This window comes from Piliocolobus tephrosceles, chromosome 6, assembly GCF_002776525.5.
Source record: "Piliocolobus tephrosceles isolate RC106 chromosome 6, ASM277652v3, whole genome shotgun sequence".
NCBI classification, from domain to species: Eukaryota; Metazoa; Chordata; class Mammalia; order Primates; family Cercopithecidae; genus Piliocolobus; species Piliocolobus tephrosceles.
The window spans coordinates 6,498,169-6,521,135 of record NC_045439.1 but is presented as its reverse complement, the minus strand read 5'-3'; the positions used below and the strand labels follow the sequence as shown (position 1 = coordinate 6,521,135).

The 22,967-nt window shown below is 46.0% G+C and overlaps 1 protein-coding gene across 2 annotated transcripts in view; it reads left to right on the top strand.

Annotated features, from left to right (window-relative positions):
* EVL (Enah/Vasp-like) overlaps window positions 1-22,967 on the top strand; it is an 81,652-nt gene that overhangs the window by 5,464 nt on the left and 53,221 nt on the right. For both annotated transcript variants that reach the window (XM_023205613.1, XM_023205612.1), the window contains exon 2: window positions 16,135-16,303. In XM_023205613.1, the coding sequence (XP_023061381.1) occupies window positions 16,135-16,303 (169 nt within the window). The remainder of the gene's footprint in view (window positions 1-16,134; window positions 16,304-22,967) is intronic.

Here is a 22,967-nt window from a genome sequence, read left to right as displayed (position 1 = left end):
TGGGGTGTTTGTAAGGGCAGAGCCAGGGTCTTCATTCCCAGGCTGTTAATTCATCCTTGGAGCTGAACATACTGTCCCAGTCCTTGGCCCAAGGCAGGCCTCTACGGTTGTCCCAAGGCTGTGCTAAAACCTCTTCTACTTCACAAGTGATCAGAGTCACAGACTCTGGGGACACAAATTTTGAGATGAAGACACAGAGGAACCTATATAAATGTTTTTGAGGTTTGAGTAGCCTTAACGTCCACGTAACTGTCAGATGGCTCCCCAAAGAAAGGACTACGTCGGTGACCTTGAAAGAGTATGGGAGATGCATATGAGACAGGGTCAGTCTAGGAATATCAGACTCCCCCAACAGTTGATTGGAGTGTTTTTCTAGATTGTACCAGACTTCACAGAGAAATGGAGACCAGCTGTTCAAGCATCTGAGAGGGTGGCATCCAAGGAGAAAAGGCAAACATCTTGATTGCCCACGACGTGGGCAACCAATTTGGACAGAAAAGAAGGTGTCAGGGTTTAACACTGAATGTAGACTTTATTTACCCAAAGCCTTTCTTTAATTCTAACACTCTCAAAAATGGGGCTCAGTCACCATTTGGGTTTCCCATGTTAATACACAGAGAGCGAATTCATTGTCTTTCACTGCTGTAATGCAGCAGTTCTCAAAATGTACTCCAGAGATTGACCCTCCAAGGAGTCTGTAGGTCAGAACTATTTTTTTTTTTTTTTTTTTTTTTTTGAGGCGGAGTCTTGCTCTGTCGCCCGGACTGGAGTGCAGTGGCCGGATCTCAGCTCACTGCAAGCTCCGCCTCCCGGGTTTACGCCATTCTCCTGCCTCAGGCTCCCGAGTAGCTGAGACTACAGGCGCCCGCCACCTCGCCCAGCTAGTTTTTGTATTTTTAGTAGAGACGGGGTTTCACCGTGTTAGCCAGGATGGTCTTGATCTCCTGACCTCGTGATCCGCCCGTCTCGGCCTCCCAAAGTGCTGGGATTACAGGCTTGAGCCACCGCGCCCGGCCAGAACTATATTTATAATATTACTAAGACATCATTTGCCATTTCAGCTCTTGTCTCATGAATGCACAGTGGAATTTTCCAGAGCTATGTGATGTTTTGACATCATCACTGTGGCAGCTAATGAAATGTCTGCTTGTGTATTCTTGTGTTTTAAAAAAGTATTAGTTTTAATTTCAAATAAGGTGAATATGGAGAGACTTAACCTACATAAAACAGAAGCTTTTTGGCATCCTCAATAATTGAGTGTAAAGGGGTTCTCTGACCAAAAAAGTTTGAGAGCCATGTATGTAAAATAGTCAGTTGTATGGCTGTACTACAGACAGCATGCATGGAATTGAAAACACCATCTGCAAGGTGGTAGTTCCCCCTGGTCGAGAGGAGGAGCTCTGGGTCTGGGAGGAGGATGCAGGCGTCACTTGAACTAAACAGCTTTAGGACTTGCTGTCAGATTTCCTAGACTGTGGTGGGACCGTGGGAACTTACTTCTCACAGGCCTGAAATACTTCACAATAAACATTTTAAGTCTACTTCATAGCATGAAACCTGTTTCACACCTGTGCCCATTAAGAAAAAAATGGCACCCTATAAGTGAGGTTAATAATTACCAAGGGGAAAATACAGCTTTCCATTGGAGATCTGGCAGTCACCTCTTAATCAACCTACAGTCTACTTTCAGTTGGCCTGAATTTTTCACACACACAACATCTTTGTCAATGAAAAAATTTTAAATAGTTTCACATTCTAGCTTAGCTTGAAAGAGAGTAAGCAGACAGCTCAACCAAATGTAATCCATGAGCAGATCCTGCATCCCCAAAAAATCAAACATTTTGTAAAAATTGGGTAACTTTTTGTTGTTGTTGTTGAGTCGGAGTCTCCCTCTGTTGTCCAGGCTGGAGTGCATTGGAGCTATCTCCGCTCGTTGCAACCTACACCTCCCTATGCCTCCCGGGTTCAAGCAGTTCTCCTGCCTCAGCCTCCCGAGTAGCTGGGACTACAGGCGTGTGCCACTGCACCCACCTAATTTTTGTATTTTTAGTAGAGACGGGGTTTCACCATATTGGCCAGGCTGATCTCGAACTCCTGACCTCAGGTGATCCACCCACCTTGGCCTCCCAAAGTGCTGGGATTACCTGGGTAACTTTTAATATGGACTCTGTATTAGATTTTTAGTAAATTGTTGATTTTCTTTGTTGTGACAGTGGTATTTACGTTATATATTAGAATATCCTTATTTTAAAGAAATGTATGCTAAAGTCCCTAGGATTGAAGTATCCTGATATCTGCAGCTGACTTTCAGATGGCTCAGGGGAAAGGCAGAGATAACTCACATGCGGCAAATGTTAACCATGGGCGTGTTTAGTGAAAGGTGCAAGAGTGTCCCTTGTATATTCCTGTAGGTTTGAAATTTTTCAGAGTAAAAAGGTGAAGTGAAAAACAGCTTCAAAATAGTAAAAGTTGGAGTTGGGTTTTGCTGCGTCGCCAAGTGGAGCAGAAAAGCCTTACTGCGCGACAGAACGTCAGGTTGCTGTCTAGTCCAGGCTCTGCTGCGGATCAGCCATGGGTGTCAGGCAAGTTACTTCCTTCTCTAGGCCTGTTTCCTAAGAAAATCACTGCAGAATGTTTTTCAGCTCCAATGAGGCTGTGATTCCAAGCGTCTCTGTTTCTCAGTCCCTGAATTGGGACATGGCAGCGTGGGTGTGCTTCCTCATTCCCCTGGGTAGGTGTTGAGAATGATGAGGCCCCAGGGTGATGACTGAGGTCCCCCCACCCACCACTCTGCCTTTGCTGACACTCTTCCCTCTGCTTGAAATGGTTCCTTGTTTCCTCTTGAAAAGTCTTGCTTCCCCTTCATGACAGCATCCCTTGGGTCCCTCAGGCAGAACTAAATGCCCTTCTCTTGTGACACTTTGCACGTACAGCACTTTTTCTTTTTTTTGGAGACAGGGTTTTGCTCTTTCACCCAGGATGGAGTGCAGTGGTGCAGACATGGTTCGCTGCAACCTTAACCTCCTCAGCTCAAGGGATCCTCCTTCCACCTCAGCCTTCTGAGCAGCTGGGGATGCAGGCACCCACCACCATGCCTGGCTAACTTTTTTTATTTTGTGTAGAGACAGGATCTGTGTTGCCCAGGCTGGTCTCGAACTCCTGGGCTCAAACTGTCCTCCCACCTTGGCCTCCCAAAGTGCTGGGATTACAGGTGTGAGCACTGTGCCCGGCCCTTGTTTTATTTTTCAAATAAATGCAGGAAAAAAGAAAGAGAAAGCAGAGGTGGCCAGATCTCAAGTGAGTCGTGCCACCCCCACCACAAAAATCCTTGCAGGCTGAGAAACACGATACCTGGCAAAACTCAGCAAACACAAAAGCCAGCAGTTATTCAAAGGCATTTGTTGAGCAATCACTAGGTCCCAGTTACTAGAGCTACCGAGATGAACACTACATTAAAAACCAAACCAAACAACCTGCCTCATGGAAGTGCTTGCCCCTCAGTTCAGTGGCAAGTATGGTAAGTGTTCTGCAGGGAAGCTAAGCAGTTGAGGGGAGCGGCAGGGGCCCGAGGGTGGGCATTAGCATTCTCTTCAGTGTGGTTCAGGGAGTCTTCCCTGGGGGCAGTAGTGGGGATGGAGGGCAGTGTGAGTAGAGGCTAGAGGAAAGCACAGCAGCAAATCAGGGCCCGGAAACTGTGATTTCCCAACAGCAGGGCTCGGGAGTGGGCCCTCAGTGACCTCCACAGTGGATCTGGGCCATTCCACAAAGACAGGACCCGATAGCCTGGTCCCACTTGGTGAGGCCTGAGGCAATTCCCCAGGCCACAGTGAGGAACCTGCCACCTTGTTTTTCTCCTTAGAAGTTAAAAGACTACGTGATACCTCTCCATGTGGACACGGAAGGCAGTTTCATGCGGATTCCACCCTAAGTCTTGCCTCATACGGATTTGCTGTTTATTCAGCCAGCATTGTCCTTGTTCAAGATGGTATCTGCTGGGTGCTAATCATGTTTAGTAAACTGCTCTCCTGTTTATTTCATCAGCCTTATTTGATCTCCAGCAAATGCAAAAGAAAGTCCAAAAAGATGATTCTCCTCATCTTACGGAGCTGTAAACATACCTCCCTGAAGTCTTGTTGCTGGCAAGCAACAGAGCCAGACCTGGGGCAGAGCTGGAGCTGTTGTCCAGAGTGTTCTCACTTCCCCATACTGACTCCATGATGAGGGCTGGCCTTAACTCTCTGTGCCCAGCCTTGCTTCCCAGCACAACACTGCTTCCTGGTGGGCACCAGCAGCCAGACTTTCTCTAAAGTACTCTTTCTCTCTGCTCCTCTCCACCTTGGGAAAGACAGTGGTCAGAAAAGGGGCAGTCCAGAGAAGAGCCAAGCTATGCGGTGTTATGGGAGCCAATTGAGAAGTTTCACCCAGGAGGCAAGGAGGGCAAGAAGGAGGGCAAGTCTGTGGCAAGAGTAGAATGGTGAGGCTGGGCCAGGCTGAAGGGAGACAGGGTGGGGCTGCCTGTGGGCAGAGGGGAGTTCATAGTGTGAGAGAGTTCTCCGAGAGCTGGAAGGAGAGGCCTCCGGATGGCAGGAGGCAGGGTCCTGTCCAGCAGTGTCTCTGACTTGACTCCCTGTGTGACCTGGGGGAAGCACACAATGTGAAGTGGGAATAAATGTGGTAATGACCTTGTGACGGTGGTTTGAGCATTGTATGAAGTCAGTGTAGATGTCACCTGTGTTACCAGAGCCAAGCTGCATGCCTGCAGGGGGTCTACTGAACTAGCAAGTGATGTGCTTTAGAGAGAGACTGGAATTTGGCACAGGAGAAGGCCCCTGTCTCCTCCTCTGTGCTGGGCCTTGTCTTGGGGCTCTGTGGGTAGACCCCAGCTCTGCTCTGCGCTGGAGTGCCCAGACAGGTTTGTATAAACCCCTCAGTGTGGGCTGCTCTGCTTCCATCCAGGAGGCTCCTTACTGATGGTTCTCAGTCCAGCTTTTAAGATTCACTTTTGTTGCTTGTATGTTGGAGGTAAACAAGTCAGGACTTTACAAACTGCCTCAGTCTGGCTGTGTTTCTGCTTAGCTTTGGGAACATTTATTTATGGCCACTTCTCTCTAGCCCCCCACCCTTCAGTACTCACCCCTTTCTTTTTTTTTTTTTTTTTTTTTGAGGCCATTCTCCTGCCTCAGCCTCCCGAGTAGCTGGGACTACAGGCGCCCGCCACCTCGCCCGGCTAGTTTTTTGTATTTTTTTTCATAGAGACAGGATTTCACCGTGTTCACCAGGGTGGTCTCGATTTCCTGACCTCGTGATCTGCCCGTCTCGGCCTCCCAAAGTGCTGGGATTACAGGCTTGAGCCACCGCGCCCGGCCGTACTCACCCCTTTCTAATGCACTTGGCAGCTGCAGAGCCCAGGCCAGAGGCACCAGGCTACGCTGAGGACGATGGCTCACTGAGGAAGGGTATCTGAACTCAGACATGGGCCTTCTCCAGAAGCCCACAGTCTTGGGAAGAGGATAGCTCAAAGTGGCTGTCGTGACGGCTTGAAAGTAATCAGAGGCACATGGCACCTTGGGGTGGGGTTTGGGGGACAGAGACACACACCTACTGAGTATGAGGAATGTACCCAGCATGGTACTGGGCACCCTCATGTCTTATCTGTTAATCACCATGTAAATAGACCATACTAACTTTATCAGCTCTGGTTTACAGACAAGAACTCCTCCTGCAAAGCCTGATGTTCTCCCTTCCCAATACTCTCGTACACCCATTTTGCAATGATCTGTTTTTCCTGATAGATTGTAATCTCCTTCAGAGCTGAGCCATATGCCTGTTAGTAGTTACTAAATGAATGGGAATGGGTGGATAGGTGTGTTTTGAAAGCAATGACAATGTGAGCTTTGAGAAGAGGTAAGATTCAAACCTCTGGGTGTAGGAAAAAGAAATCATCCTGGGCAGGAGAAATATCTCTTCCTAATTACTTGAGGAATAGCAGAAAGGTCATCTTAATTGGCCTAATATCATGGGGATGCTTTCGCTACCAGGTAAAGCCTGGCTATCCAGGCTGCTGGTTGGGCTGTGTGATCAGATAGGTCCTTCCTTGCTAAAATGTGCTGGGCCATTTGTGGGCAGCCTCAGGTCCAGCAGAGCAAGAAGGGAAGTTCCCTGGGACCAGCAGAGGAATCTACCCTGTAGTCTTGCACCTCTAGAGGTCAACAGATAGGAAGAGAACTGTGGCCTAAGTCCTCACTCTACATAGGGAGAAACCTGCCTAGAAGAAATGGCCCCTGCCCTGGAGGCGTTCACTGACCAGCAGAGGGTCCTAGCGTAGACATTGCTGCAGTAAGTGCTGTGATGGTAGGCACAGGACCATGATAATAGGGATAATAAGGCTCAGAGAAGGACCATCTAACTCAGCCTGGGGCTTCAGGGAAGATTTCCTAGAAGAGATAACAGATATTCCAGGTCTTTACGGATGAGTAGGAATTAGTGGGTCGGCTTGGGTCAGCTCGGCTTGGCTGAGAAAAGTATCCCAGGCAGAGGAAGTGGCCTGAGCCAGAGCAGAGGCCACGGAGTGCAGGGGTGTGTGTTAGGGGCCTGTGTGCATTTCCACAAGACTAAGCCAAGGGTTGGGTTGGCTGTGAACACTTTGGCAAGGGCTACAATGTGAAGGCCCCTGAGTGCCTGCCCCAGAGCTGGGATTCTATTCCTTAATAACGATGACTCCCTTCGTCATGCCGCATGGGGTCAGGTACTGCTCCAAGTGCTTACACATATTAAGTCTTAATTCTCCAGACAGCCCTATAAAGAAGATGAGGAAAGGGGAAGGATATGGGCAGATAAAGGAGGATAAGCTATAGATAGAAACTGAGGAACACATAAGTTTTGTATGAGGTCATATAGCTAGTAAGTGCCAGAGCTCCCAATGAGGGAAGAGGCTCAGTCAGTTTGCCTTTGATGAAGGTCTTTCTGGTGACATTGCAGTTGAAGAGTTGGAGGCATGAGATTTCAACCAGAGGCAGGGGAATAGCTCGGAGGCTATTGTGGTCTAAATGAGAAATAACAAGGGCTGGGACTGGCAGCAAGAAGGGAGAGAGAGGGACAGATCCAAAAGATGTTTAAGAAATAGAATAGATGGCTACTGGTCCGTAGAGGGTGAAGCACAAAAAAGCATCTGAAATGGCCTTCAGGTTTCAGACTCAGGGGATTGGGTAGGTGTTGCTTCCATTCCCTGAAATGGGAAACAGTGGAAAGAATACTTTCTCTGTTGAGCACGTTGAATTGTGAGGTGTCTAAGTTATGTCCAACAGTTGGAAATATGGCTCCATATCTTAGAAGAAAGGACAGGACTGGAGAGTCATCTACATGGGATTTATCAGTGTATTGGTGATCGTGTAAACCCTGGCATGGATGACAGAGGCCGTGAGGAGATGTGAAAACCAGAGGTCCTCAAAGTTTCCTTCATGGACCATTTGCCTAGAACCAGCAAGCATGTGTGTTACAATAGAGACCCTGCCCCGCCTGAGACTTACTGCGTCAGAATCTCCTAAATGGGGGCCTAGGGATTTATGTTTTAATAAACACTCACCTGACTCTTACAGTGCATACAGTTTTTTGTTTGTTTGTTTTATTTTGTTGTTGTTGTTTTGAGATGGAGTCTCGCTCTATCGCCCAGGCTGGAGTGCAGTGGCACGATCTCAGCTCACTGCAAGCTCCGCCTCCCGGGTTCACGCCATTCTCCTGCCTCAGCCTCCTGAGTAGCTGGGACTACAGGTGCCCGCCACCTCGCCCGGCTAATTTTTTTTTTTTTTTGTATTTTTAAGAGATGGCTTTTAGCCAGGATGGTCTCGATCTCCTGACCTCGTGACCCGCCCGCCTCAGCCTCCCAAAGTGCTGGGATTATAGGTGGGAGCCACCGCGCCCGGCCGTGCATACAGTTTTGAGACTCGTGAGCATAGAGTAAAATAAGAAATTCCATGTAGTTCACATTGATTTTAAAATCTGTTTTGGAGCGCAAACCCATTTAAGAACATGGTAAATGCATTTCCAGAAGCAGCGTGTACTCTCACTTTTGCAGATAATTTTGGAGGTTTCTTAGACTCTTCAAGCCTTTCCCTGGACCCCAGATTAAAAACACTTGACATAAGAGATAAATAGGAACCCTGTGAAGGAGGCTGAACAGGAATCACAGAGAGCAAAATGGAAAGCCAGGAAAATTTGAAGACTGGGAATTAAGGAGGAGAGGTTCTCAGAAGTGAGGACGTAGTCAGCGGTGCCTGACTCACTAACAGGCCCAGTGACTCGAGAGCTGGAAAGCATGCATTGGAGCTGGAAGTGGAAAGGCAGTAACCTTGTCTGGGCTTATTTAAGTGTATTCTCAGGCCCAGGGGCCAGGTTCCAGTGGGGGCTTGCAGAGTGACGGCAGGGTGGGGGTGGGGCAGGGTGAGGAAATGGAGAGAGCAAGTGACAGGACGAACTGGGTGGGGAACAGCGGGAAGTAGGGAATGAGGTCCAGTGGTATCAGCTGAGGGGGTGCTTGTTAGGTGCCCACCCTTGCGATGGTTACTGTGGTGAAAGATAAGAAAGGAATTCCCAGCAGGGCAGCTCATCCACCCTGGTTTGCCCTGGATTATCCCAGTTTTAGTGCCGAATGCCCTACCTCCTAGGAAATTCTTCTGTTATGGGCAAATGCTGGTTCCCAGTCCTACTGGGAAGAGAAAATTGGCCCTCAAGACAGAGTATGAAGAGTTGTTCTGTCCAAAGGGAGCTCCCAAGTCCGAGCATTAAGGCTGAGCAAGACCACTGTACCAGTCCCAGGGAGAGAAAGGCATTGGCCGCCTGCTTTCCAGGAAGGAGGAATGTGGCTCCTAGGCTGACACTCCAGAGGAGCAGAAGTGGGCAGCCTGTGCCTTCCCAGAGGCCTCCCTCTGGAGGAGCGGGTCTCTCTCTGCAGGCCTGGGCCCAGGCAGAGCTGAGTTGCACCTTTAGAGGCAGCAGACAGGGCTGAGCCTTGCTTTGCACAGGAGCCCACCTGCAGAGCTGTGGTTTCCTGACTCGCCCATCCCAGGCTGTTATGAGACAGAAGGCTGATGGTAATCTGTGACGGATGCTTTTGCTTGGCAGTTACACTTTCTCTGAGAATAAATGGAGAGGATTGTGAGTAGAATGTTCCCACGGGCACACAATCGTAAATGCACTGTTTTTCCCACAGTCAGGGTCATTTGTTTAACAATTATTCATGTCTACAGCATACAGGGACTGGCTTTACCAAAGGGAAAATAACACAGTTCCTGCCTTCAAGGAGCTCACAGGCTGGTGGTGCAGACACCTCAGCAGATTCTGAGAGGCAGGACAAACTGAAAAGCGCTCTGGCAGAGGGAGAAGCAAGCATGGGGCTGCAGGAGCTAGCCTCTCTGTGCACAGGTCTACATCCTGTGCTTTTTCCAGGTTCAACCCTGGACTTGCATTTCCCGACAAACCTCTTATAGTTAGCCCCGTTCCATCCTGTGGACCTTCCTTTTGCCCTTACTTTATGAATTTACACTCTGTCCTTTAAGGAAATAACAGGGCTAGGATGGCGTGTCTATGTAAGCCCATGAGAATTCAGAAACCTTGCTCCCAGCCACACAGGGAGTGGGGGAGTGAGAGTCCGGGGGCACAGAGCCTGGACTTTTCCAGAAGGATTAGAGAGTGAGAGCCTGAGATTGACTTCAGGCTGTCATTACAGAGGGCCATGCTGCGAGATTTTTCCTGCATCCTCCTGAGTAGCTGGGACTACAGGCAGGTTCCATCACACCCAGCTGCCTGTGTAATAGTTTTATCTTGAAATGCATTACTGATTTCCTACATCGAGTCCTGGAAGGTCTATGATTAGGTTTCAGAGTTACATATAGGAAATTTGGGGTGTATTTTGCTTTTTTTTCTCTCTCTCTTCAGTGAGAGATTTCAGCAGACATTCAAAAGTGGTCTATGATACATAGCAGGGGTGTCCAGTGTTTTGGCTTCCCTGGGCCACATTGGAAGAATTGTCTTGGGCCACACATAAAATACACTAACATTAACAATAGCTGATGAGCTTTTTAAAAAAAATCTCATAGTGTTTTAAGAAAGTTTACAAATTTGTGTGGGGCTGCATTCAAAGCTTTCCTGGGCTGCATGCGGCCCACAGGTTGGACAAGCTTGATGTATGGTCTAAAAAAATTAACTGCTGAACCAGCGACACAACAAAGATTATGGCTTTTCCCATCTTCCCTGCCATGCCCTGCCCCATGCTGAACTCATGGGCAGAGCTCAGCGAGTACTCAGCGCTTGTCTGAGGGAGCTCTGAGGTCAGACTCACCTTGTACAGATGAGGAAGCTGAGGCCTAGAGTCACATGGTGGTTCTCGTATAAGAGTTTAGGTCTCACTAGGAGATATGTCTAATGTAAATGACGAGTTAATGGGTGCAGCACACCAACATGGCACATGTATACACGTGTAACAAACCTGCACGTTGTGCACATGTACCCTAGAACTTAAAGTATAATTAAAAAAAAAAAAAAAAAGTTTAGGTCTCACATGACGCATGGAGAGAAATTACAGGCACAAATTATATGGGCCCCACAAGTACATGTACAAAGGCCCAAAATGACAGGGGAATTGGACTGCTTGCTTGAAAAGAGCCTTCCCCCAAGAGATAAATTCTAGTTACACCTACAGCTCAGAGATGCCTGCTAGATCCCAGGGGGGAAAGAAGTCCACCAATCTGTTAATTTAACACCATACAGAACAAACCAGTGTATTTTGACTGATTTTACTCCCCAACTAATCAACAGATTGTTTTGATCATATGAAAGAAGTCTGTGAGACGTGAAGACCTCATGGGAACCATTTAGTAAATGAAATTTCGTATGTATGTGTTTTAAAAAATAGCTCATCCATTCAGTTATTCAATAAATAATTTAAGAAAACATTTGCCTATCACATTTCCTCGTAGCTGGGCACAGTGGCTCATGCCAGTAGTCCCAGCACTTTGAGAGACCAAAGAGACCAAGTGGGAGGATCACTTGAGCCCAGGAGTTTAAGATCAGTCTGGGCAACATAGCAAAACCCCATCTCTACAGTAATAATAATGATAATAATAAATTTCCTCAAGAGATAGATGATTTGGACAAATTAAATTTATGATGCCTAGGGAGGATGTGTATGTTACAGAGTTTGAGTATTTATCCAGGTGAAGAAATGGTTATTGGTGTTCAGGCATCTAGTAGCAAGCACAGTGCTTTATTTATGCCATCTCTGTAACTCCCCTAAAAGGTGTGTGATACCCCGGTACGCTTCACCCCCACCTAGTGCTCGCGGTTCTCTATATGCGATGCGGTTCTTGCCTCCCTGCCTCTGCTCGGCTGCCCGTCTCCTCTACCTAAAACCCCACATCCCCTTCCTGAATTCATGTAGGGGTTGAAAGTCTTCATCTTAAAACCCACACAGCGTTTTCTTCAGAAAGCCTCCCCAGGCCTGGCGCAGTGGCTCACGCCTGTAATCCCAGCACTTTGGGAGTCTGAGGCAGGCAGATTGCTTGAGGCCAGGAGTTCAAGACCAGCCTGGGCAACATGGTAAAACCTTGTCTCTACTAAAATTTAAAAAATTAGCCAGGCGTGGTGGTACATGCCTGTAGTCCCAGCTTCATGGCAGGCTGAAGCACAAGAATTGCTTGAACCTGGGAGGCGGAGGTTGCAGTGCGCCAGGATTGCACCACTGGACTCCAGCCTGGGCAATGGAGTGAGCCTCTGTATCAATAAATAAATAAATAAATAAAAATTTAAAAGAAGAAAGCCTCCCCTGTCCCCCGCTCCATCGCATCCCTCCGGGCTGCATAAGGTTTATAATTACTCGTCTGACTGCCTAACTAGCTGGGAGCTCGCTGAGGGCAGGTACTGTTCTACCTATCTCTCTTTCATTGATGTTTTTTGACCCACTAGCATCTACTGGTCAGACGAAACCGGAAATACTGGCCCAGTTTTAGGACCCAGACTGGTTAGTTACTGGGATGGCGAGGGGACTGGTCGCTTGTCGTGTGGCTGATGGAGGGAAGCGCTCTTCCTTCAGCTATCTGGTGGGTTGTCTCAGGCTCTGCAGAGCACCCTGTGTGACTCTGGAGAGCAGCGAGTTGCATGTCACTCAGAACAAGGAGGGACTGTCTAAATTAAAACCAATTACAACCAACAGGTTGCTTTGGAGAGTAGTAAGTTAAGTTTTCCATCCCCCAAAGCTCGGTGTGGACTTGTCAGGGCAGCTTCATTGGACATAAAAGTGGATTCGTGTCTATAGTTCTTTTCAGCTCTGAGATTATTTAGCGAGATTTATTAGGCACCTGCTCTGTGCCAGGTTCTGACACAGGTCAAAAGTCTGCGAAAGGAGAAAGGCCAGAAAGGATGGACTAGAAGCGTCTCAGACCACATCACAGTGCGGAGAACATTTGGGCCAGGCTGATAGAACGTCCCCAAACCAAGGCTTCCCCCACAGAAGGGTCCTGTGTTGGGCAGGAATGGGCTGGCACTAGTCCCCCTGCCATGTTCAGTCAGTGGCTGGAAGCAGCCTGGGAGCAGCATGGCCTCTGTGCACCAGCTCTGCTCCCATAGCAGGTTCTCTTGCAGGGTGACTGAGAGGCACGTTTCTGTGGCTGCCACACAGGGACTCTAGAAAGCATTGCCCCTCACACAGCACCTTCCCAGAGTGCTCCCCCAGAATCATCCCAGGGGCTCTGTGGTCACCTTCTAGCAAGTGGTAGAGCTGGGCTCCAACTCAGATCCCTCTGATTTAATAAAACCCATGTTTTATTAACCAAGACCATGCTGCATCTCAGGATCTCTCCTAGCTCCTGAGACAGCATCCAAAACGCACACCTACTTGTCTACTGTCACAGTTTGCAACTCAGTGTACCAGAAGCAGTAAGTGCCAGAGTTTAGCCCGTCACTCGATTTATGGCTCATTTACGTTGGGATAGAACTATGATTTGACCCAACGTCTATCGGTTCTGGGTACAGTTTACACTTTTTTTTTTTTATTTTTTGAAACGGAGTCTCACGCTGTCGCCCAGGCTGGAGTGCAGTGGCGCGATCTCAGCTCACTGCAAGCTCTGCCTCCCAGGTTCACGCCCTTCTCCTGCCTCAGCCTCCCGAGTAGCTGGGACTACAGGAGCCTGCCACCACACCCGGCTAATTTCTTGTATTTTTAATAGAGACAGGGTTTCACCGTGTTAGTCAGGATGGCCTCGATCTCCTGACCTCGTGATCCACCCGCCTCAGCCTCCCAAAGTGCTGGGATTACAGGAGTGAGCCACCTCACCCGGCTATTTAATATCATCATCATTTTTTTGAGACAGACTCTTACACTATCACCCAGGCTAGAGTGCGGTGGCACAATCACAGGTCACTCCAGCCTCAACCTGGCTCAAGTGATCCTCCCGCCTCAGCCTTCCGAGTAGCTAGGACTGCAGGCGCACACTACCACACCTGGATAATGTGCTTTAATTTTTGTAGAGACAAGGTCTCACTGTGTTGCTCAGGCTCGTCTCAAACTTCTAGGCCCAAGTGATCCTCCTGCCTCAACCTCCTATAAGTTCTGTGATTACAGGTGTGAGCCACCATACCCGGCTGGTTTACTCTAATTACTAGACTTCCTGAGGACAGGGCCCCAAAGACTTAACTAGGGGAGGAGCAACTTCACCTAAGCACATTCTCTTAAAAGATAACGTTGTTTCAGGCCCCAAAACACAGAGATGGTAACTGCCACCCTCTTAAATATTGTGGAATGAATGATGAATTTCAGGGAAGAATGATGCAACACAAATTGCAGACCAAAACCCTTATCATTCACTGTGAATACATCTGTCCACAGATGTGCCTGGGACCCTCAACACAAGGCTGGGACAGCTGAGGTCAAGTGTGCCCTAGGCTCCTAAATGCCAGAGACAGAGCCAAGTAGTCAGCAGCAAGATGGAGACCCAGCAGTGCAGGCATTCAGAGCAGGCCCGAGGCCCGGCCCTGGCCCTCACGCCGTAGGATGTGCATGGGGTTCATTCAAAGTGAAATTGAGGGAATATATAGGGGAAGGCCTTATATATGGCACTGTACACAAAAATATTGTTAAAAAGTATGATAATAATCCATATACTGGATCATCCACAGTCTCCGAGAAGTAGGGGAGTTGGGCCCTGAGAAAGCTCAGCCCTCTGGAACACTGAGGAACTGACTATCCTGGTCAAGTTGAGGTTTCCAAGTCACAGAGAACTAATCCTATAAAAACCACAGTTTTTTTTTTGTTGTTGTTGTTTTTTCTGTTTCGTCTCATAACCACAGGGCTGGGGGTACAGATCTTTGATCTTTATCAAATACTTTGTTTGCTTGTCTTCTTAAGTGTGGGGAAGTGAACATAATACAACTTTTTCTCAACTGCTTGGTCTCAGCATTATAATAATCCACTGTTGTACACACTTTGCTTCTGTATGATTGCTCCCAAATTGTTGGGCATTACAATACTGTTTCCAGTCCCTCGTTGTCTTTACGCAGCCTGGCGTGCTGATGACCACTCCTCATTGTGGCCAGTGTGCCTACCTTCAGGAAGCAAGATTCCCTCTTTAAAAAAAAAAAAAAAAAAACAGGAATGAAGGAGTATTGCTTTTTTAAATTTGGGAATTCTAATATGCTGGAGAAGATGTTAAAGATTAGTAGGCTTATGAAGAGCCAGTGGGCTCTGAGAGACTTCCTCCGAATACCGTGGCAGGAGTTTTAGTGTGTTAATTTTAGTGATGGCCATTTTATCCTTCCAGGGACTTCTTCCCTGCTTCTCTGTCATATTTTGAACAAATGAGATTTCTGTGTGTGTGTGTGTGTGACAGTCTCGCTCTGTCACCCAGGCTGGAGTGCAGTAGCACGATCTCGGCTCACTGCAAGCTCCACCTCCCGGGTTCATGCCATTCTCCTGCCTCAGCCTCTTGAGTAGCTGGGACTACAGGTGTCCGCCATCACACCCGGCTAATTTTTTGTATTTTTAGTAGAGACGGGCTTTCACCGTGTTAGCCAGAATGGTCTCGATCTCCTAACCTCGTGATCCACCCACCTCGGCCTCCAAGAGTGCTGGGATTACAGGCGTCAGCCACCGCGCCCGGCCGCATTTTTCTTTAGATCACCTAAATATTTCATTGCCTATGTAGCCTATCTGATGCTACCCTAGTATAATGCCATAAATGAAGCATTTTGTTGGATGTTGCAAAGAATATTATCTATGTCATATGCTCTAGAATCAGACAGAAGTGGTTGGAAATCCCCAGTTTAATCACTGAATACCTGTGTGAACTCATATACATCTTTGCAAGTCTCTGAGCCACTTTTTTCTCATCTAAAAAATGGAGAATGGAGGTAATAAATAGCTGCTTCTTAAGTTGTGAAGCCTAGGTGCTTTAATGCGTTTTTTCTCTCTCTTTTTCATTTTATTTTATTTTATTTTATTTGTTTTGTTTTGTTTTTTGAGACAGAGTCTTGCTCTGTCGCCCAGGCTGGAGCGCAGTGGCGCAATCTTGGCTCACTGCAACCTCCATCTCCTGGGTTCAAGCAATTCTTGTGCCTCAGCCTCCTGAGTAGCTGGGATTACAGGCATGTGCCACCATGTCTAGCTAATTTTTGTATTTTTAGTAGAGATGAGGCGGGGGGCATCTCACCATGTTGGTCAGGCTGGTCTCGAACTCCTGACCTCAAGTGATCTGCCCGCCTCAGCCTCCCAAAGTGTTGGGATTACAGACGTGAGCTACTGTGCCTGGCCACATTCTCTTATATAATACAGTACATGGAATGTTGTGCACAGTTGGCAAATTATAATTGTAATTCCTTTCTTATTCAAGCAACTTCTCCCCTGAAAACAAAGCTGTGAGTCTTCCAAGCTATTGAAAGTTTTGGCACAGAACCTTCTCTCCATTCTGCAAGCTCCTTAGAGAATGTAAACTCATCACCTCACCAGACAGTTCTTCTATAGACAGTTGGAAGTTCTGGCAATTGGAAAGTTTCTTTATGTCAAGTAGCAAATGGCTTCTATTTCAGAAAAGGGCAAAGTCAACTTCCATCCCCTGTAGCTGAGGCTGACATCAGTTTTTTCTTGCTCCGCAGTGAACAGAGTATCTGCCAAGCCCGGGCTTCCGTGATGGTCTACGATGACACCAGTAAGAAATGGGTACCAATCAAACCTGGCCAGCAGGGATTCAGCCGGATCAACATCTACCACAACACTGCCAGCAACACCTTCAGAGTCGTTGGAGTCAAGCTGCAGGATCAGCAGGTCAGTGCTAGAATTACAGATTATACCCGTGAGCCTGCGCACCACCTCCTCACCACCCCACCCCTTACACACACATATCATTAAGAGGTCAGAAGAGAAAGGTCAATATTTGGAATCAGAGGACCTGGGCTCAGATTATGACTCCATAGCCTCATACTTCAAGGTATGACACCTTAAGCAAATTGTTTTCTGGATTTCACTTTTTACCTATGTTACATGGAGACAGAAATCCATACCCTCCCTATTTCACTGTGTTATTGTCAGATTAAAATAAATAATAGATGTGGGAAAGCTTTGAAAAAGTAGTATTGCAAAAATGTGTTCATCTTACTCACATGTAAGGTGGCTATTAAGATTTGGGGTTCATCAACCTTCTAAGTCTTACTTTAGAAAGAGTATCAAGATGATTGGGAGAACCTGGGGTCATTTCTCTCCCTGATAGTTCAACCTAGGCAGATCAGATAAGATAGTTTGTGAGTGTACCTGGTAAACACCTACATAAATACGAGAGAACAGTCATGTCCACCTGTGTCGTAAATAGTCATACACACGTAGTTAATGGCAAAAGAGTCTGATGTGACATGGCCTAAAATAGGGATGTGGAGAAACAGGCTGTTTAACCTGTTTAACCACAGGTTTAACTAACAGTGACTTTGGTTAGTTCGGTGCTCTCCCTCTGACTCTCTTCTTAGAGATTGACAAGGGCATTTATAGCAGTGAAGTTAATAGATCTGTAATTATAGCATTTGTGAAAAACTCTATATAAACAGCATCTTGTGGCAGTCTTAGTGGGTCAAGCTTCAGCTAAGTTGAGCGGGAGGTTAGCTGCTATCTTGGAAAAAATCAGCAATCAGAAGAGAGAGAACAGAAACTCTGGGTTCTGTTTTAATGTGTTGCCTGTTAATTGGGTTTTTGCTTTAACCAAAATAGCCCTATTAAGTTTCAGATGCTCATGGCTAACAGAGACATCCCTACCCCAGGACCCCTGATAAAAGGTAGTCTTTGTCGCCAGGCGCAGTGGCTCACGCCTGTAATCCCAGCACTTTTATTTTATTTGTTTTTTGAGACAGAGTCTCGCTCTGAGAGGCCGAGACGGGCAGATCACAAGGTCAGGAGATCGAGACCAACCTGGATAACATGGTGAAACCCCGTCTCTACTAAAAAATACAAAAAAATTAGGCATAGTGGCGGGCGCCTGTAGTCCCAGCTACTCAGGAGGCTGAGACAGGAGAATGGCATGAACCTGGGACACGGAGCTTGCAGTGAGCCGAGATCGCACCACTGCACTCCAGGCCCGGCGACAGAGCAAGACTCCGTCTCAAAAAAAAAGAAAAAAGGTAGTCTTTCTAACCTTGAAATCTTGGTACCTCCAGAGGCATCCCCTTCCCTTGTTGGTGAGCCTTAATGGTATAATGGTATAAATGTCTTTCTAGAAACCTTATAGAAGCTGCCTTCCTAAAATAGCAATTCACTAATTCTAGATCTGCCTTTTAGTGACACACTGTGCCACACATTGCAGGATATACAGAACCTTTGGACCCAATTATGGTGTCAAAAATATCTCAAGTTTTTAGAACACCTGGTGGTTGGGGCTTGTGAGGGCAATCCTCCATATCTTTGACACAAGGTCCATTACTGGTGGTTCCTGAATCATAGTAGATGTTCCCTAAGTGATTACTTTTATTATGACAAGTTTTCCATTCCCTTCCTGCCTCTTGGTTGCCCTCCAGGGCATAGTTGGAAGACAGCATGGTGTACTGGAAAGGGCATGGGAAGGGAGAGCTCCCCAAAACCCAAACACCACCTGTTCTCAGGGACCTCAGCACCTCACAGCCTCCTTCAGAGGAAACCACATGTTGAGAAAGAGACCTTTTCCCCACCCCAGGAGGGACTGACAGCAGTCTTAAGTGGTATCCTGTTTAAATTTGGAGGGCTATGTTGATTCTTAGAGGCCTCCTGGAGTCTGATTGAGAAGTTCGGAGCACAGCCTCCCGCTTGGAATCGCATGTTCAGGAGACAGGCTGTCAGACAGGATTGAGGGATGGGGCATGTTTAGCTAGGAATAGAAAAAAGATTCTTGGTAAACCAAGACATTAGGGAAAATGGCAGGAAATCTGGTCCATAACAATTTTTAGGGACCTCAGTAGAAAGACTGATTTTCACAGATTTGGTTTTAGCCCATGTGGACTACCACCTTAAAGTGGTCAGATATGTTAAGAAAGTCAAAGATTCCTGGTTTTTATAACTAAATAGGGATACCTTACATGTTTAATGCTCTTTATGGTTAATGGAGCACTTTTCATGTCTATTATTTCTTTCTCCCGGTAAGGATAATGATACAAGAATTATTATCACCATTTTGCTGAATAGGTGGACATAAAACCAGGTAATCAGTTCTGGGGAAAATATATAGTAAGTTGTGGTACCATTAGCCAACATCTAACCTAAACCTCACATTCAGGGTGAAAAACCTAAAGGATTTTTAGTTGAGAATGAGTTTTGGTCACCAAAAAATGTGGCTGTTGCAGTGGCTCACGTCTGTAATCCCAACACTTTGAGAGGCCAAGGCAGGTGAATCACTTGAGCCCAGGAGTTCAAGACCAGCCTGGGCAACATAGTGAGACCCCATCTCTACAAAAAAATATATAAAAATTAGCTGGGCCTGGTGGGGCATGCCTGTAGTCCCAGCTGCTCAGGAGGCCAGGTGGGAGATTCTGTTGAATACAGGCAGTTGAGGCTTCAGTAAGCTGTGATTGCACCACTGCATTCCAGCTTGGGTGACCGGGCAAGAGTGTCTCAAAAAAACAAAAACAAAAAATGTTAGTGAGTTCTCAGGCTGAATTAGTAGTAGAGTGAATTGATAGAGATGGAATAAATTAATAGAGTAAATTAATAGAGGTGGAGCGAATTTGTGGAGGCAGAGGTTCAGAAGAAGGGAGACTACTGTCCTGCTCTGGTCTGCATGGGTCATTCTTCCCACAGAACGCTGGTACCACATCTGAGTACAACAAACTGGAATCTACAAGAAGAAGGGCATCCAAACTGGTGAAAGATCTGAAAGCGGTATAATATGGGGAACAATCAAAGGAGTAACAAGAGATGTTTACGTGGAGAAGATAGAAACTGAAGGGGGCATGACCGCAGTTTTCAAGTCTCTGAAGGGTGCCATGTGGAAGAGAAATCTCACTTTCAATGTGGACCCCGGAGAACAGAACTAGGAATATTGCATGGATGCTATAATGAAAAAGATTTTAACGCAGTTAAAGGATGAGCTTTCTTACAAGCGTACTGTTGAAAGATGGCAACTATTACATTGCCAGCCTGAGAGGTAAGATTCTGGGAAAGACAGTCTATCATCAAGTAGAGATTTGGATGAGATGAGACCTCCAAAGTCTTTGCCAGTCTGTAGATTCTGTAGTTTTTAGATCCAGGTATATATGGGGTCAAGAAGATAGTTCTCCACTCTCAAGCAACTTTCTTTTTTGTAAAGGACTCTTGACTCTTTTTACCCAGAAGCCCCCAGAACATGTGAAGACAGTACAGTTTTGCACCCCTTAACGATGGGGATACATTCTGAGAAATGGCGCCCCTGGGGGATTTTGCTGTTGTGTGAGCGTGCCCACACAAATCTAGATGGTACAGCCTACTACACGCCTGGGCTGTATGGTACAACCTGTTGCTCCTAGGCTACACACCTGTACAGCATGTCACCGTACTGAATACTGCAGGCAGTTGTAACACAGTGGTATTTGTGTGTGTAAACATACGTGAGTATAGAAAAAGTATAGTAAAAATACCGTGCTATAGTCTTATGGGACCACCATCGTATATAGTCTGTTGTTGACCAAAACATCTTTATGTGGTCCATGATTATATTTGGAGTTGCAAGACCTTCCTTTAAAAGAACAGGAAAGGCACTCCTACTTACTCCTACATTCCCCAGAATAAAACTTGTGCAAACGTTGTAATTATGGGCTGCTATGCAAAAAGTTTGACATTTTAAGATGTTCATCCTTAGCCCGGGTGCGGTGGCTCAAGCCTGTAATCCCAGCACTTTGGGAGGCCGAGACGGGCGGATCACGAGGTCAGGAGATCGAGACCATCCTGGCTAACATGGTGAAACCCCGTCTCTACTAAAAAATACAAAAAACTAGCTGGGCGCAGTGGCGGGCGCCTGTAGTCCCTGCTACTCAGGAGGCTGAGGCAGGAGAATGGCGTAAACCCGGGAGGCGGAGCTTGCAGTGAGCTGAGATCCGGCCACTGCACTCCAGTCTGGGTGACAGAGCAAGACTCCATCTCAAAAAAAAAAAAAAAAGAAAAAAAAGATATTCATCCTTCAGCAAATGTCCAGATCAGTTCAGCCAAACCTTGGAGAATTATTTTTAAAATAAAGCTGATAAGGAGATCCCAACAAGCCTCCAAAAACAAAAAGTTGAAAGTGAAAAATTGGAAACAGATAAACCTTACAAACACTAGCCAAGAGAAATTGATGTGGCTATGTTAATATCAAAGTAGACTTTAAGGCAACAGGAATTCCTAAAGATAATGACAAACTTTTTAATGATAAAAGGGCAGTTGAAAAAGAAGTCATAGCATCTCTACATTTGTATGAATCCATTCATATATCTACAAAACACATAAAGCAAAAATCTAAAGGGAGAAAGGGACAAATTCAGAAGCATAGCTGGAGATTCTAATCATACCTCCAAGCTACTGATTGAATAAAAAAATAGAAATAAGTAAAGACAGAAAACTTGAATCACATTGTTAACCAACTTGAGCTAATTTACATTTGTAGAAACTATAGCCAACAACTGTATGATGCATAGTCTTTTCAAGTAAACATAAAACATTTACTGAAATAGACCATATGCTGGGACATAAAGCAAGTGTCAAGTTAAAAAGGATGGAACTCATACAGAGTATGTTCTTTGACCACAGAGGAATTAAACCAGAAATTAGTAACAGAGGGTAACTTTTAAAATCTCCAAATGTTTGGAAATTAAGTAGTGTAATACTGGATGAACCATGAGACAGAAAAGAAATCACAATGTAAACTAGAAAATATTTTGAACTGAACAGTAATGACAATATAACATAGCAATACTTGTGGGATGCAGATAGAACAGTACATATGAGCTGGGCGCAGTGGCTCACACCTGTAATCCCAACACTTTGGGAGGCCAAGGAAGGAGGACCACCTGAGGCCAGGAGTTTGAGACCATCCTGGTCAATATGGCGGGACTCCTCCTCTACCAAAAAAAATTTTTTAATAACTGGGTGTGGTAGCATGTGCCTGTAGTCCCTGCTACTCAGGAGGCTGAAGCTGGATGATCACTTGAGCCCAGGAGTTTGAGGCTGCAGTGAGCCATGTGGTACTACTGCACTCCAGCCTGTATGACAAAGTGATACCTTGTCTCAAAAACAAAAAAGCCCCAAAAAGTACACATGGGGAAATTTATAGCTATAAATGCATATATTAGAAAAAGAAGAGTGAAATTCAGTGATCTATGCCACTATCTCAAGAAGGTAGAAGAAAAGTGACAGCAAATTAAACCCAACAAAAGTAGAAGGAAGGAAAAAATAAAAACTAATGAAGTAGAAAGCAGATGTGTGATAGAGACACACAAAATGTCTTGGTTTTTTTGAGGGAAAAAGTTGGTTCTTTGAAAAGTAAAATTAATAAACCTCTATTGAGAGTGAGAAAGAAAAAAAAACAAATTGCCAATATAATGAATGAAAGGGGAAATCACTACAGATCGTAGAAACATTAAAAACATAGGATAACATTATTAATAACCTTATGCTAGTACACTTGACAGCTTAGATAAGATGAACATATTTCTTGAAAAACATAAAGAAGAAACAATGCCAATCTTACATTACTCCTTCAGAGATGAGAGAAACAAAGTCTACTTCTTATGGTGTCTTCTTACAAGCATGCTGTATAACCAGGATACAAAAACTGCACAAGAACCTTACAAGAAAAGAAAATTGCAAGCCATTATTTCTAATGAACAATAATGGAGTAAGTAAGCCTGAACAAAAGATGAATGACTTGAATCTAATAATGTATTAAAAAGAAAATTTTGACAAATACGATTTATTCCAGAAATGCAAGATTAATTTAATGGAATAAAGCCGGAAAACCATAAGGGGGTCTCACAGATGTAGAAAAGCATTTGGTAAAATTCAGTATCCCTTCATGGTCAAAATTGAGGAAACTGGAATTAAAAGATAAAAGTGATTTATTTAATCAGATAAAGGGTATCCTCAAACAACAACAAAACAAAAACTATAGCTGACACCATACTGAGTATCCCACTTTCCCCCTGAATTCAGGAACAAGACAAGAATGTTCACTGCCGGCCGGGCGCGGTGGCTCAAGCCTGTAATCCCAGCACTTTGGGAGGCCGAGGCCGGTGGATCACGAGGTCAGGAGATCAAGACCATCCTGGCTAACATGGTGAAACCCCGTCTCCACTAAAAATACAAAAAAAAAAAAACTAGCTGGGCGCAGTGGCGGGCGCCTGTAGTCCCAGCTACTCGGAGGCTGAGGTGGGAGAATGGCATGAACCCGGGAGGCGGAGCTTGCAGTGAGCCGAGATCGCGACACTGCACTCCAGCCTGGGCGACACAGCGAGACTCCGTGTCAAAAAAAAAA